Here is a 16,034-nt window from a genome sequence, read left to right as displayed (position 1 = left end):
TGAGTACCAGTGCATCATGAGGTGACCCAGGAGGTTGAACAGAAGATTTAGTCCCTCTCTTGAAGAACTCAAAGAAGTTGCACTAGTATTTGCCAATATGATGTGTGAGCCTACAAATAGGTAGCTTTATATATTTCTCCATTGTACCTGCAAATACTTCTGTTTTATGGCCAGCATTTTAGTTATACCACTGACCAAGGAGAGCTTTTTTAATGCAAAAGAAAGGTTATTGCCTTTCTTCTGTTTGCACAGAAAATGGCATTAAACAATATAGACTTCAGTTATGATAGAAGGAGTTAGCTGAGGCGAAAGGATGAATGTCCCAACAAGTACACACAGACTATTTTATAGAAAATTTAAAATAACGACAAAAAGAACCTAGATTTTTTTTTTAAAGCTAGGTAGAAAGTCTCTTGTTAAATCATTTATTTTTAAAATAGTTTAAAGCATTGCCAAGGACCCATGTCCTGTACTAACTAGATAGGCCTGAACCCTCAGAATTAAATTTTGATTGACCAGCATTTCTGAGTCACTGAAGTGATTTGAGGTGGAGATTGGGATGATTGTGGCAGTACTGAGACTATCATCTTGACAATAGCTTTTTAAATTTCTTCTGGATATCTTCAATTTGAATAACATACGTTAATTTTACTATTTTTCTTCAACTTTTTAAAGGTATTTCAGTGAAAATTATACCAGTGAAGCTCACCAGATTCTTTCCCGTTCAAATCATCCAAAATTAGGGTAAGCCGGATGCATCAAAGAAACTGTAAATTCTTGAATTTTAAAATGTTGATTAGATTATCTGAATTTGAAAGTATTTTGAGGTGTTTTTTAAAAGGAGATTATTTTTATTAATAAGACCTTTATAAAAGATACTGCATGATACATTATTTTTAAGGTGAAATGTGATCATACACCAATTTTGTATTATTTCAATATTTTTTTGCCACAAGATATAGTTTGTCTATAAAATGGAGGTAAGGGACTTTATGAAAGTTTGTTGAGGAATAGATTTGAAAATAGGAATAGGAAATAGCTTTGACATAGAAATAGAAAAATGAGAAATAGCTCTGAAAATTGTAAAGTGAAATGCAGTTGAGGTCCTATTAAGGACGTTATCATTGTTATTTTATTTTTATATTCCAATGATACCTACCTTTGAAAAAACATTATAACAACATTACATCATAAAAATAAATACCCTGATAATGGAGGAGAAAATGTCAGATTACCCAGTGTGTTTTAGAAACCAATGAGAGTGTACTCTTTTTATTTTATTTTTTAAGGATTTTGGTTTTTGGTATTTGTATGGCCAAAGCTTCATTATTACTTCTTAGATTATATCCAGAAAATCAACATCCTCTAAAAGAACAAAAATCTTTTATCTATTCATAAAACAATACTGTATTAGAAATGCATCAGAGTAATTTTTCACTAATTTCTTGCATAATTTTACATTTATTTTATGAGCTATTTGGCTAGCTGATATAACTGGTAATGTTTCTGACATAGGTATTCTTATGCAATAGTTGGAATCAACCTTACGGAGATGGCTTACAGCTTGCTGAAGAGTGAAGCTTTGAAGTTTCATCTCTACAACTTTGTTCCTGGTATACCAACAATGGAACACTTTCATCAGTTTTATTGTGAGTATTAAAATGAGTTAAAGCTAGACATTTCTAGATATAATATTTCTACTAAATATGTAATTTATGCTTGTCATTTTATATATTTATTTAGGATCTTTGAAAAACAAGGCAATAATGGGGGTGCCTGGGTGGCTCAGGCGGTTAAGCACCTGACTCTTGGTTTTGGCTCAGGTCATGATCTCAGGGTCATGAGATGAAGCCCCGTATCAGGCTCCATGCTGGGTCTCTCCCTCTCCCTCTGCCCCTCCCTGCTCATGCACTCTCTCCCTCAAATAAATAAATCAATCTTTAAAAAGAAAGAAAAAAGAAAAACAGGGAAATAATGGAAGATGAGTCCCCAAGAGTATTTTATCATCGGTTTCTATATTTGCTGAATAAAAAAATTTAGCAAGACCGTTTTTTCACATATATGTAAATTCAGGATTTATGCAGTTTTCCTGTAGACATCCATTTTCCAGTCAACTGTAAAATGAATTTTCCCTCTTGAATACTGGGTTAGAGAGTACTGTTGAGTCAAGGACAGACCATTCACACATTATTTTGTTAATCTTATAAGGAAATTTAATTTAAAGGAATATTCCCCCCCATCCCCCATTTCAAGGCCAGGTTGTCTTGTGTTAGATTGGGGGTACTTCATAACTAACTGTTCCTAATGCAGTCATTATTACCACTGTTCCATTAAGTTTTCTTGTGATGATATTTGCACCCTGAAGTTTTAATTAAATGAATTTATCTTGTGAAGCTATTGCTCAGAAGCAAAGACTTTAAACCTAGCTTAGTTTCACATTCTACTTTTCTTGATCTTTTTGTGTCTTTAGAATGCCGTTTGCATGTTGGCATGATATAGGAAACTAATTAGGTAATAAATGGCCAAATCATAACTTCGTCATCTCCATTGTTGAAGGCATCATCCAAGTCTCTCCTTCCCGCAGCCTCCCCTGCCTTCACTTAATCCCTTGTTCCAGGTTTGTCAATTGCTAAATTTCTCTTGCCTTTCCCATCCCCATTGTAACTGCGTGCAGCATGAGGCCTTTGTTACTAGATTACTGCGATAGCTTTTTCTTTTTTTTTTTAATTTTATTTTATTATGTTATGTCACCATACAGTACATCATTAGTTTTTGATGTAGTGTTCCATGATTCATTGTTTGTGTATAACACCCAGTGCTCCATGCAATCCGTGCCCTCCTTAATACGCAGTAGCTTTTTCAGTAGTCTTTCTGTGATGACCTTTTTCCAGTTGTTCTCCACATTGCAGAGAGAATGATTTAAAATGAAAATCGAATCATTTTGCTCCACTGCCTACAGTTCTTCAAAAGGTTCCATTACAAGGCCTTTCATGATCCATACCTTGGAAACCTCTCCAGATTCATTCTCCTGCCAAAAACGAGCTCCCCACAGTCGGAAATGTGGGCACGCTGGCCTTTTCGTTGTGCAAAGCTATTATGCTCTCTTTTGACTCTGGACATTTCATTCCACCTGGAATACCCATTCGCTTCTTCCTTTCGTCCAGGTGGTGCCTGCTCATCTTTCAAATCTCAGTTTAGACATGACCTTCTCTGGGAAGTCTTACCAGAGACTTTGTTCCTTCAGTTATCCATTTCTTTCTGCATTATTCCTCTTTTCCTTCTCTTTTGGAGCATCCCTGTCAGACTAGAGACCTGCTTCTGTTCCTCCCATTTATGCATTCATGCACTGGGTGTCAGTTGCTGTTCTAGGCACTGGGGATAGAGCAGAAATGAGGCAAAAGTCTTGGCATTTATAGAGCTTCCATTTTCAAGACCGAAACAAAACATTCCCTTCAGGCAGCGTCCACCTCCAGATACCAATCCATTTATCTGCTCCCCTTCATCATAAAACTTTTCAAATAAGTGCTGTTTTCACTCACTTACTTCTAATTTTTTTCTAACTCCAGTCTAGTTTCTCTCCCCACTATACTGACTTTCGCAAATACATGAACATCCTTTGTTGCCAAATCCACTTGCCACCTTTTTGTCCCCATGTTATTTGATACTTTTACCAGCACTAAGCATAGATCACCATGCTTTTCTTATCTTAAGACATTATCTGGGCTTTTCTGATGGCACACTCTTCTGGCTTTTCTGGCCCCCTCACTCTTCCATAGACTTTTTTGCTAACTTTTCATCCACTCCCTTACTGAATGTAGGAGCACCTCAAAGCCCAGCCCTGGACCCCCTTCTCTCTTGAGTCTTCATTCTGTCTCTAAGTGATCCCTAAGTCCCCCATTTTTTTTGTTTTTTGTTTTTTTAAAGATTTTATTTATTTGACAGAGAGAGCGAGAGCACAAGCAGGGGGAACAGTAGAGGGAAAAGGAGAAGCAGGCTCCCCGCCAAGCAGGGAGCCCGATGTGGGGCTCGATCCCAGGACCCTGGGATCGTGACCTGAGCTGAAGGCAGATGCTTAACCATCTGAGCCACCCAGCGCCCCCCTAAGTCCCCCATTTGATAAACTATGCATGTACTAGTGATACCAAAGTGTACATCTTTATTTTTTTATTTTTTTAAAGATTTTATTTATTTATTTGACAGAGAGAGACACAGCGAGAGAGGGAACACAAGCAGGGGGAGTGGGAGAGGGAGAAGCAGGCTTCCCGCTGAGCAGGGAACCCGATATGGGGCTTGATCCCAGGACCCTGGGATCATGACCTGAGCCGAAGGCAGACGCTTAATGACTGAGCCACCCAGGCGCCCCCCAAAGTGTACATCTTTAGCCCAACCTCTTTAGCCGCCACCATTTGTATGTCTAGATTTTTTTTTTAATGGATAAGGATAAAGGATCATATGGGGAGGATGGTTACACAAAGTAGGAGTCAATGCAACATATTTTCAGATGGAGGGACAGGTTTTTCAGGTCCCTAGGACCAGAATTGATGATTCTGCCTGGTGGGACTGAAGATTCCTAGCAGGCATGAGATGCTTTCCTTTACCCTTGCAGAGCTGTCATTGTTGCTTTGTTTAAGCACCCTCCTGGTCCTTCCTGACCCTCCTGGGGATGTCTCCATGCCGTGGCTGCTCCCCGATATAAATAATGAAACTGGGTCAGTATAGTCCCAGTGTACCTATCCTTTACTATAGACTCTGAGACCGTATATTCATCCTGTGAGCTGGGAAAAGACCCTTCTCTTGGGTCAAGCTCAGCCAGTCTCTTTTATTAGGGGTTGGGCATTTTGAACAGATTTTTAATCCAAATCTGCATCTTCTTTTTCCCTGTTCCCCAGGTCTTTTTTTTCTCATCTGGTTGCTGGGGAACTGTTTTTCCCCCATTAGTCTTGTTTGATTTCCTCCTCTAAATCTCTTATTAACTTTTAGCATAGTGTCTAAACTCCTGAGACTTCGCTAATAGTTTCTGATATTTGTTTTCTCTATGAAATACATGCTTATTTAATGCTGCCCATTGAACATAAATATGAAAAGGAAGAAATAAACACTTCGCTCCCCCAAATTAAGCATTTTACCTATTTAAATAAATATAGGAGTGTGGTAGGTAGGAAAACAGTGCAAAATGACCTCTAATTATGGTTATTTTTTCCCCTAATTATGGGTAATGTGAGTATCTTTGGACACTGTTGATCTCAGTGCCCAACATCTTGTTTGGCTTCTCTAAGAAGAGCATCACAGTAATATCTGAGGTACAAAAGTCATCATAGGACCTTCTCAGTTGCCTTGTTTCTATCAGTTCAGATCCATAAGAGCTGTAAATCATCCTAGAAATGGTGAAGCTTATGCTTTTCAAATTTCTTGAAATATTTATTTACTTATTTAAAGATTTTATTTATTCATGAGAGACAGAGAGAGAGAGACAGAGAGGCAGAGGGAGAAGCAGGCTCCCAAAGAGCAAGGAGCCCGATGCGGAACTCGATCCCAGGACCCTGGGATCATGACCTGAGCTGAAGGCAGACGCTTAACCATCTGAGCCACCCAGGCGCCCAAATTTCTTGAAATATTTAAAGCAAACACACACACACACCCACACACACACACCCACACATACCCTCACCCTCTCAATCTTATACACTGAAGTTTCTTCCCAAAAATTGATTTTCATGCCCTTTAGCAGTAAAGTTTTATGTCTTAACTAAGGTCTGTTTTTCTTAGAAGGAGCATATTCTAACTAGAAAATGATTTGAAACCTTATCTTTTGAACATACATACCTTATTTATTGGGGACTGGGCCCAGTTTGCAAAAATCAGTTCCAAGGTCATAGTTTTTGTGTAGAACAAAGAACTATAAAGAGAGGAGCTTTGGGGGCGGAGCAAGATGGCGGAGGAGTAGGAGACCTGGATTTCGTCTCCTCTCAGGAATTCAGCTGGATAGGGATCAAACCATTCTGAACACCTACAAACTCAACAGGAGATCGAAGAAAAGAATAGCAACAACTCTCTCATCAGAAAAGCGACCACTTTCTGGAAGGTAGGACGTGCGGAGAAGTGAATCCGAGATGATATTCAGGAGGATAGACAGCGGGGGAGGGGCCTCCGTCGGCCGCTTCTGGCAAATGATAGAACCACGGAGCACAAAATCGGAACTTTTAAAAGTCTGCTCCGCTGAGGGACGTCACTCTGGTGGCTAAGCGGGGGGTGGAACCCTCCGGGACAGTGTGGTCTCAGGACCCTCGGGGTCACAGAAAGACCGGGGGTGCCTGAGTGCGGCCGAGCTCCCAGGTATCGGAGCAGGGAAGCCGGCTGCAGAGGCAGAGCCCAGGCGCGGGCTCTCAGCTCGGGGTTGCCATAAACCGTGATCCACGGCACAGTCGGGCCACTGCTCCTCCAGCAGGGACCCAACAAGCGGCAGATCCGGGGAGACTCACCTTCCTCCCCCGGGAGGAGCCGCGCGGGAGTGCACCGCAGGGATCTGCTGGGTTTAGAGACTCCACCCGGGGTCGGGTGCCAGAGATAGAAACGCGCGGTCACAGGCCGGGTGAGCACGGAGTGCAGCTGGAGACCGGGAGATGGGAGTGACTGATGGCTTTTCTGTGGGGGCTCACTGAGGAGTGGGGCCCCGAGTTCTCGGCTCCTCCGGGGCGGAGATTGGGAGGCCGCCATTTTCACTCTCCGCCTCCAAAGCTGTACGGAAAGCTCGCAGGGAACAAAAGCCGCGGAGAGCAAACCCGAGCAGATTACTTAGCCGGGAGGGGGCAAGGGCGGGGCAATTCCGCCTCCAGCAAAGACATTTGGAAACCACAGCAACAGGCCCCTCCCCAGAAGATCAGCGAGAACAGCCAGCCAAGACCAAGTTTACCGATCAATGAGAACGGCAGAACTCCAGTGCTAGGGGAATAATGCACATAGAATTCATGGCTTTTCCCCATGATTCTTTAGTCTTTCAAAGTTAATTTTTTTTTAACTTTTTTTTTTTGAATTTTTCTTTTTCCCTTTTTCAACCAACATCTTATCAATCCCTTTTTTAAAAAAACATTTTTATTTTTCATTTTTAGCGTCATATTCTATCCCTTCATAGTAGTTACCCGTATTTTTGGCATATATATAAGTTGTTCTCTCCTTAAAATTTTGAGATAGTTTCTTCTAACAGATTAAAATATACCCTAAATCTCTAGTATATGGTGTTTTCTATTCCCCTGCCTGATCACATTCTCTCCCTTTTTTTTCTTTTTTCTTTTTTTAAATCCTCTTCTTTCTTTTTTCAAACAACTTCTTATCAATTCCTTTTATAAAATTATTTATAATTTCCATCTTTACAGTCATATTCCATCCCTTCATCATATCAACCCTATTTTTGTACATATATAAGTTTTTCTTTCTTTAAAATTTTGGGAGGCACTTTCTTCTAAAAGACCAAAATACACCCCAAATCTAGTGTGTGGCACTGATCTATATACCAGCCTGATCATATTTGATCACATTCTGGTTTTTTTGTTGTTGTTATTGTTTTGTTTTGTTTGTTTTTATCTTTTTCTTTTTTTTCTTTTTCTTTTTTCTCTCTTTCCATTTCTTTTTCCACTGCTTCAGGTCTTTTCTGATTTGTTTAGAGTATATTTTCTGGGGACATTGTTACTCTGCTAGCATTTTGTTCTCTCATTAATCTATTCTCCTCTGCACAAAATGACAAGACGGAAAAAATCACCTCAACAAAAAGAACAAGAGGTAGTACCGACTGCCAGGGACCTACTCAATACGGACATTAGTACGATGTCAGATCTAGAGTTCAGAATCATCACTTTAAAGATACTAGCTGGGCTTGAAAAAAATATGGAAGTTATTAGAGAAACCCTTTCTGGAGAAGTAAAAGAACTAAAATCGAACCAAGTAGAAATCAAAAAGGCTATTAATGAGGCACAATAAAAAATGGGGGCGCTAAGTGCTAGAATAAATGAGGCAGAAGAGAGAATCAGTAATATAGAAGACCAAATGATGGAAAATAAAGAAGCTGAGAAAAAGAGAGATAAACAACTACTGGATCACGAGGGCAGAATTCAAGAGATAAGCGATACCATAAGACGAAACAACATTAGAACAATTGGGATCCCAGAAGAAGAAGAAAGAGAGAGAGGGGCAGAAGGTATAAAGGAGCAAATTATAGCAGAGAACTTCCCTAATTTGGGGAAGGAAACAGGCATCAAAATCCAGGAAGCACAGAGAACCCCTCTCAAAATCAATAAAAATAGGTCAACACCCCGACATCTAATAGTAAAACTGACGAGTCTCATAGACAAAGAGAAAATCCTGAAAGCAGCTTGGGAGAAGAGATATGTAACCTGCAATGGTAGAAACATTAGATTGGCAACAGACCTATCCACAGAGACCTGGCAGGCCAGAAAGGACTGGCAGGATATATTCAGAGCACTAAATGAGAAAAATATGCAGCCAAGAATACTATATCCAGCTAGGCTGTCACTGAAAATTGAAGGAGAGATAAAAAGCTTCCAGGACAAACAAAAACTAAAGGAATTTGCAAACACAAAACCAGCCCTACAGGAAATCTTGAAAGGGGTCCTCTAAGCAAAGAGAGACCCTAAAAGCAAGATAGACCAGAAAGGAACACAGACAATATATGGTAACAGTCACCTTACAGGCAATACAATGGCACTAAATTCCTATCTTTCAATAGTTACCATGAATGTAAATGGGCTAAATGCCCCAATCAAAAGACACAGGCTATCAGATTGGATAAAAAAATAAGACCCATCGATATGCTGTCTGCAAGAGACTCATTTTAGACCCAAAGACACCCCCAGATTGAAAGTGAGGGGGTGGAAAACCATTTACCATGCTAATGGACACCAAAAGAAAGCTGGGGTGGCAATCCTTATATCAGACAAATTAGATTTTAAACCAAAGACTGTAATAAGAGATGAGGAAGGACATTATATCCTACTTAAAGGATCTATCCAACAAGAAGATCTAACAATTGTAAATATCTATGCCCCTAACATGGGAGCAGCCAATTATATAAGCCAATTAATAACAAAAGCAAAGAAACACATCAACAACAATACAATAATAGTGGGGGACTTTAACACCCCCCTCACTGAAATGGACAGATCGTCTAAGCAAAAGATTAACAAGGAAATAAAGACTTTAAATGACACACTGGACCAAATGGACTTCACAGACATATTCAGAACATTCCATCCCAAAGCAACGGAATACACATTCTTCTCTAGTCCCCATGGAACATTCTCCAGAATAGATCACATCCTAGGTCATAAATCAGGTCTCAACCGGTACCAAAAGACTGGGATCATTCCCTGCCTATTTTCAGACCACCATGCTTTGAAACTAGAACTCAATCACAAGAGGAAAGTCGGAAAGAACTCAAATACATGGAGGCTAAAGAGCATCCTACTGAAGAATGAATGGGTCAACCAGGAAATTAAAGAAGAATTAAAAAAATACATGGAAACCAATAAAAATGAAAACACAACTATTCAAAATCTTTGGGATGCAGCAAAGGCAGTCCTAAGAGGAAAGTATATAGCAATACAAGCCTTTCTCAAGAAACAAGAGAGGTCTCAAGTACACAACCTAACCCTACACCTAAAGGAACTGGAGAAAGAACAGCAAATAAAGCCTAAACCCAGCAGGAGAAGAGAAATAATAAAGATCAGAGCAGAAATCAATGAAATGGAAACTAAAAGAACAGTAGAACAGATCAACGAAACTAGGAGCTGGTTCTTTGAAAGAATTAACAAGATTGATAAACCCCTGGCCAGACTTCTCAAAAAGAAAAGAGAAATGACCCAAATCAACAAAATCATGAATGAAAGAGGAGAGATCACAACCAACACCAAAGAAATACAAACAATTATAAGAACATATTATGAGCAGCTCTATGCCAGCAAATTAGATAACCTGGAAGAAATGGATGCATTCCTAGAGATGTATCAACTACCAAAACTGAACCAGGAAGAAATAGAAAACCTGAACAGACCTATAACCACTAAGGAAATTGAAGCAGTAATCAAAAATCTCCCAACAAACAAAAGCCCAGGGCCAGATGGCTTCCCAGGGGAATTCTACCAAACATTTCAAGAAGAATTAATACCTATTCTTCTGAAACTGTTCCAAAAAATAGAAATGGAAGGAAAACTTCCAAACTCATTTTATGAGGCCAGCATTACCTTGATCCCAAAACCAGACAAAGACCCCATCAAAAAGGAGAATTACAGACCAATATCCCTGATGAACATGGATGCAAAAATTCTCACCAAAATACTAGCCAATAGGATCCAACAGTACATTAAAAGGATTATTCACCACAACCAAGTGGGATTTATCCCTGGGCTGCAAGGTTGGTTCAACATCTGCAAATCAATCAATGTGATACAATACATTAACAAAAGAAAGAACAAGAATCATATGATCCTCTCAATAGATGCAGAAAAGCTTTTGACAAAGTACAGCATCCTTTCTTGATCAAAACTCTTCAGAGTATAGGCATAGAGGGTACATACCTCAATATCATAAAAGCCATCTATAAAAAACCTACAGCGAATATCATTCTCAATGGGGAAAAACTGAGAGCTCTCCTCCTAAGGTCAGGAACACGGCAGGGATGTCCACTATTACCACTGCTATTCAACATAGTATTGGAAGTCCTAGCCACAGCAATCAGACAACAAAAAGAAATAAAAGGCATCCAAATCAGCAAAGAAGTCAAACTCTCACTCTTTTCAGATGATATGATACTTTATGTGGAAAACCCCAAAGACTCCACCCCAAAACTGCTAGAACTCATACAGGAATTCAGTCAAGTGGCAGGATATAAAATCAATGCACAGAAATCAGTGGCATTCCTATACACCAACAACAAGACAGAAGAAAGAGGAATTAAGGAGTCGATCCCATTTACAATTGCACCCAAAACCATAAAATACCTAGGAATAAATCTAACCAAAGAGACAAAGGATCTATACTCAGAAAACTATAAAATACTCATGAAAGAAATTGAGGAAGACACAAAGAAATGGAAAAACGTTCCATGCTCATGGATTGGAAGAACAAATATTGTGAAGACGTCAATGCTACCTAGAGCAATCTGCACATTCAGTGCAATTCCCATCAAACTACCATCTACTTTTTTCAAAGAAATGGAACAAATAATCCTAAAATTTGTATGGAACCAGAAAAGACCCCACATAGCCAGAGGAATGTTGAAAAAGAAAAGCAAAGCCGGCGGCATCACAATTCCGGACTTCCAGCTCTATTACAAAGCTGTCATCATCAAGACAGCATGGTACTGGCACAAAAACAGACACATAGATCAATGGAACAGAATAGAGAGCCCAGAAATGGACCCTCAACTCTACGGTCAACTAATTTTCAACAAAGCAGGAAAGAATGTCCAATGGAAAAAAGACAGTTTCTTCAACAAATGGTGTTGGGAAAATTGGATAGCCACATGCAGAAGAATGAAACTGGACCATTTCCTTACACCACACACAAAAATAGACTCCAAATGGTTGAAAGACCTCAATGTGAGACAGGAGTCCATCAAAATCCTAAAGGAGAACACAGGCAGCAACCTCTTTGACCTCAGCTGAAGCAACTTCTTCCTAGAAACATCACCAAAGGCAAGGGAAGCAAGGGCAAAAATGAACTATTGGTACTTCATCAAGATAAAAAGCTTTTGCAAAGCAAAGGAAACAGTCAACAAAACCAAAAGACAACCGACAGAATGGGAGAAGATATTTGCAATGACATATCAGATAAAGGGCTAGTATCCAAAATCTATAAAGAACTCATCAAACTCAACACCCAAAGAACAAAGAATCCAATCAAGAAATGGGCAGAAGACATGAACAGACATTTTTCCAAAGAAGACATCCAAATGGCCAACAGACACATGAAAAAGTGCTCAATATCGCTTGGCATCAGGGAAATCCAAATCAAAACCTCAATGAGATACCACCTCACACCAGTCAGAATGGCTAAAATTAACAAGTCAGGAAACAACAGATGTTGGCAGGGATGCAGAGAAAGGGGAACCCTCCTACACTGTTGGTGGGAATGCAAGCTGGTGCAGCCACTCTGGAAAACAGTATGGAGGTTCCTCAAAAAGTTGAAAATAGAGCTACCCTATGATCCAGCAATTGCACTACTGGGTATTTACCCCAAAGATACAAAAGTAGGGATCTGAAAGGGTACATGCACCCCGATGTTTATAGCAGCAGTGTCCACAATAGCCAAACTGTGGAAAGAGCCAAGATGTCCATTGACAGATGAATGGATAAAGAAGAGGTGGTATATATATACAATGGAATATTATGCAGCCATCAAAAGGAATGAGATCTTGCCATTTGCAACGACGTGGATGGAACTGGAGGGTATTATGTTGAGTGAAATAAGTCAAACAGAGAAAGGCATGTATCATATGATCTCACTGTTATGAGGAATTCTTAATTGCAGGAAACAAACTGAGGGTTGCTGGAGTGGGGGGTGGGGTGGGAGGGATGGGGTGACTGGGTGATAGACACTGGGGAGGGTATGTGCTCTGGTAAGCGGTGTGAATTGTGCAAGACTGTTGAATCACAGATCTGTACCTCTGAAACAAATAATGCAATATATGTTAAGAAAAAAAAAAGAAGAAGAAGGTAGCGGGAGGGGAAGAATGAAGTGGGGCAAATTGGAGGGGTAGATGAACCATGAGAGACGATGGACTCTGAAAAACAAACTGAGGGTTCTAGAGGGGAGGGGGGTGGGAGGATAGGTTAGCCTGGTGGTGGGTATTGAGGAGGGCACATTCTGCATAGAGCACTGGGTGTTATGCACAAACAATGAATCATGGAACACTTCATCTAAAACTAATGATGTAATGTATGGGGATTAACATAAGAATAAAAAAAAAGAGAGAGGAGCTTTCACATTTTTGATTGCCCTGTGATCTGTCTCCATCTCCCCATTTCCCCCTTTATTCCTACTGCTTTTTTGTTGTTGTTGCTGTTCTCTATAGACAAGGCTGGAAATGGTGAGTGCTAATTCAGTTTCTTAGCTCCTTTGTCACCGTCTTGTACATTTAAATATAAGCAGATATCCAGTGTCATCCTGATTGGTTTGGTAATTCCAAAAAAAATAACTCAAGTTTGTATAACAAAAAAATTTATGGTTCAATTACAACTTTATTGTGGAATAATTTATATAACATAACATTCACCCATTGTAAGTATACAATTCACTGAGTTTTGGTAAATTTGCTGAGTTATACAACCAATACCATAATCCAATTTTAGAACATTTTTATTACCCCACAAGATCCCTCACACCAGTTTACAGTTAATCACTATTCCTATGGTTCCCTTATTATTTTTTTTTTTTTAAGATTTTACTTATTTACTTGAGAGAGAGAGAGAGAGTACAAGCATGGGGAGCAGTAGAGGGAGAAGGAGAAGCAGGCTCCCTGCTGAGCAGGGAGACCGATGAGGGACTTGATCCCAGAACCCTGGGACCATGACCTGAGCCAAAGGCTCAGGTTAACCGACTGAGCCACCCAGGTGCCCGTGGTTCCCTTATTTTTAACCCCTACTGGAAAACATCAGGTGCCCCTGTGGCTTTGGTTAGGGACAGTAAAAGCACACAGGGAATTTTAAAGTTAGAAATTTTGTATGGAGGGGCGCCTGGGTGGCTCAGTCAGTTAAGCCTCTGCCTTCAGCTCAGGTCATGATCCCAGAGTCCTGGGATCGAGTCCCGCATTGGGCTCCCTGCTCAGCGGGGAGCCTGCTTCTCCCTCTCTGCACTCCCCCTGTTTGTGTTCCCTCTCTCGCTGTGTCTCTCTCTGTCAAATAAATAAATAAAATCTTAAAAAAAAATTTTTTTTTGCATGGAATTTCTGTCAAGTCTAGTGTTTTAGAATTCCTAGAGTCAACAGGAAAACAGATATGCTTTGTGGAAACAACTCTTTTCCATCCTTTCCTGCAAGGATTTCAGAATTTATGCCATGTAAGGCCCTGCCAGCTTCCTATAATTTTGATGTTATCTCCTGGAGTTTCTTGATGTCTTATCAACTTAGCCATTACAGTTGCAGGACTTTAGGCAGGTCTTTCTCTGAGACCAATTTACCTTATAGACCAACAATCCAACTCTGAAGCAAGAAATTTCTAGTACTTTTTACTTGAGCAGTTTGTTCCAGACCTAAATAATCATTTGCATAGGCGGTAATGAAAAGCAGTTTTGGGATGCCTGGGTGGCTCTGTTGGTTAAGCTCTGGTCTTGATCTCATGGTCATGAGTTCAAGCCCTGCATTGGGCTCCATGCCCAGTGTGGAACCCACTTAAAAAAAAAAAGGCGATCTAAAGGACTTATATGAATGGTAAATAGCTAAAACATAATAGCCAAAAATACTAAAACAAAAATACAATAAAGTTTAGATAGATGTCTTCTTTTTCATACTACCCAGATTATTAATCTCTAAATTTTTTATCGTACATCCCTATCAGTGTGATGGGATTTGGGGTGGGGGAGAGCACAGATTCAATTTATACATGAATATGTAATTTCTATAGATGTACTATTGTTCCAGTGTATACACAAGCTAAATTTTGAATGAAATAAAGATTAAAAGTACTACTTAAAAATAATTACAAGATTACCATTCTCAGTTTGTCTTTTGGGAATGAGAAGCAAGTGGCATCCCTCTGCCCAGCGAGGCCTTATTCTTCACTTTTCCCACATATCCTGGTTAACAAATATCTGTTTTATCATATCAAGAGATTAATCTGAGATCTTTCTTAAATTGGCCTTCTTAGGAAGTGGTATTTCAGTGTTGAAATGTCATGGTTCTTTTTTTTTTTTTTTGTAAGATTTTATTTATTTATTTGACAGAGAAAGAGAGAGAGCACAGCAGGGGGAGAGGGAGAGGGAGAGGCAGGCTCCCCACTGAGCAGGGAGCCCAATGCAGGGCTCAATCCCAGGACCCTGGGATCATGACGTGAGCTGAAGGCAGACGCTTAACTGAATGAACCACCCAGGCGCCCCAAAATGTCATGATTCTTAACTGTTAATGTTTACTTTATTTATGACTAATGTTCTAAAATAGAATTTACTTTACTTTTTTTCATATTAAGTGATTATGATAGTCTAGCCACACTTTTATGTAGTCAGTCTTCCCCTGCTCCATTTATCTGAAATAAGTCACTCCTGGGGCGCTTAGGTGGCTCAGTCGGTTAAGCGTCTGCCTTTGGCTCAGGTCACGATCCCAGGGTCCTGGGATTGAATCCTATATAGGGCTCCCTGCTCAGTGGGGAGCCTGCTTCTCCCCCTCCTTCTGCTGCTCCCCCTGCTTGTGCTCTCTTGTGCTCTGTCAAATTAAAAAAAAAAAATCTTAAGGGCGCCTGGGTGGCTCAGTCAGTTAAGCGTCTGCCTTCGGCTCAGGTCATGATCTCAGGATCCTGGAGTCGAGCCCTGCATCAGGCTCCCTGCTCAGTGGAGAGCCTGCTTCTCTCTCTCCCTCTGCTGCTCCCCCTGCTTGTGTGCTCTCTCTCTCTCCCTCCCTCTCTCTGTCAAGTAAATAAAGTTCAAAAATCTAAAAAAAAAAATCTTAAATAAGTCACTTCTATTTCTTCTTAAAAATTCTTTCAGGAGAGGAAATGAGATTCTGGTGGAAACAAAGTCTAATTTATAACCTAATAGAGACCACTTGCAAACTATGTGATTTGAGCAAGTTTTTTAAGCTCTGTGGGCACCTGGCTAGCTCAGAGCATGCAACTCTTGATCTCAGGGTCATGAGTTCCAGTTCCACGCTGAACATAGAGATTACTTGAAAAAAAAGTAAACGCTCTCTGCACACTCCATTTCCTCTTCGGTAAAATGGGTATAAGGTAGTACTGCATCATAGGATTGCTGTGAGAGTAAATATGCACATGAGCACATGGTGAGCACTATAATAGCACTTGTTAAATAATTAGATAAAT

The 16,034-nt window shown here is 40.1% G+C and overlaps 1 protein-coding gene across 1 annotated transcript in view; it reads left to right on the top strand.

The window, feature by feature from the left end:
• Window positions 1-16,034, top strand: part of ELMOD2 (ELMO domain containing 2) — a 37,230-nt gene that overhangs the window by 16,119 nt on the left and 5,077 nt on the right. Inside the window, exons 7-8 of the mRNA XM_035023022.1 lie at window positions 676-744; window positions 1,516-1,649. Coding sequence (XP_034878913.1) covers window positions 676-744; window positions 1,516-1,649 — 203 coding nt within the window. The remainder of the gene's footprint in view (window positions 1-675; window positions 745-1,515; window positions 1,650-16,034) is intronic.

The sequence above is a fragment of the Mirounga leonina genome, unplaced genomic scaffold, assembly GCF_011800145.1.
Source record: "Mirounga leonina isolate KUSES-001 unplaced genomic scaffold, KU_Mleo_1.0 Mir_176, whole genome shotgun sequence".
Taxonomy (NCBI): domain Eukaryota; kingdom Metazoa; phylum Chordata; class Mammalia; order Carnivora; family Phocidae; genus Mirounga; species Mirounga leonina.
The sequence above is the reverse complement of the archived record's forward strand: the minus strand, read 5'-3'. Positions and strand labels throughout refer to the sequence as shown.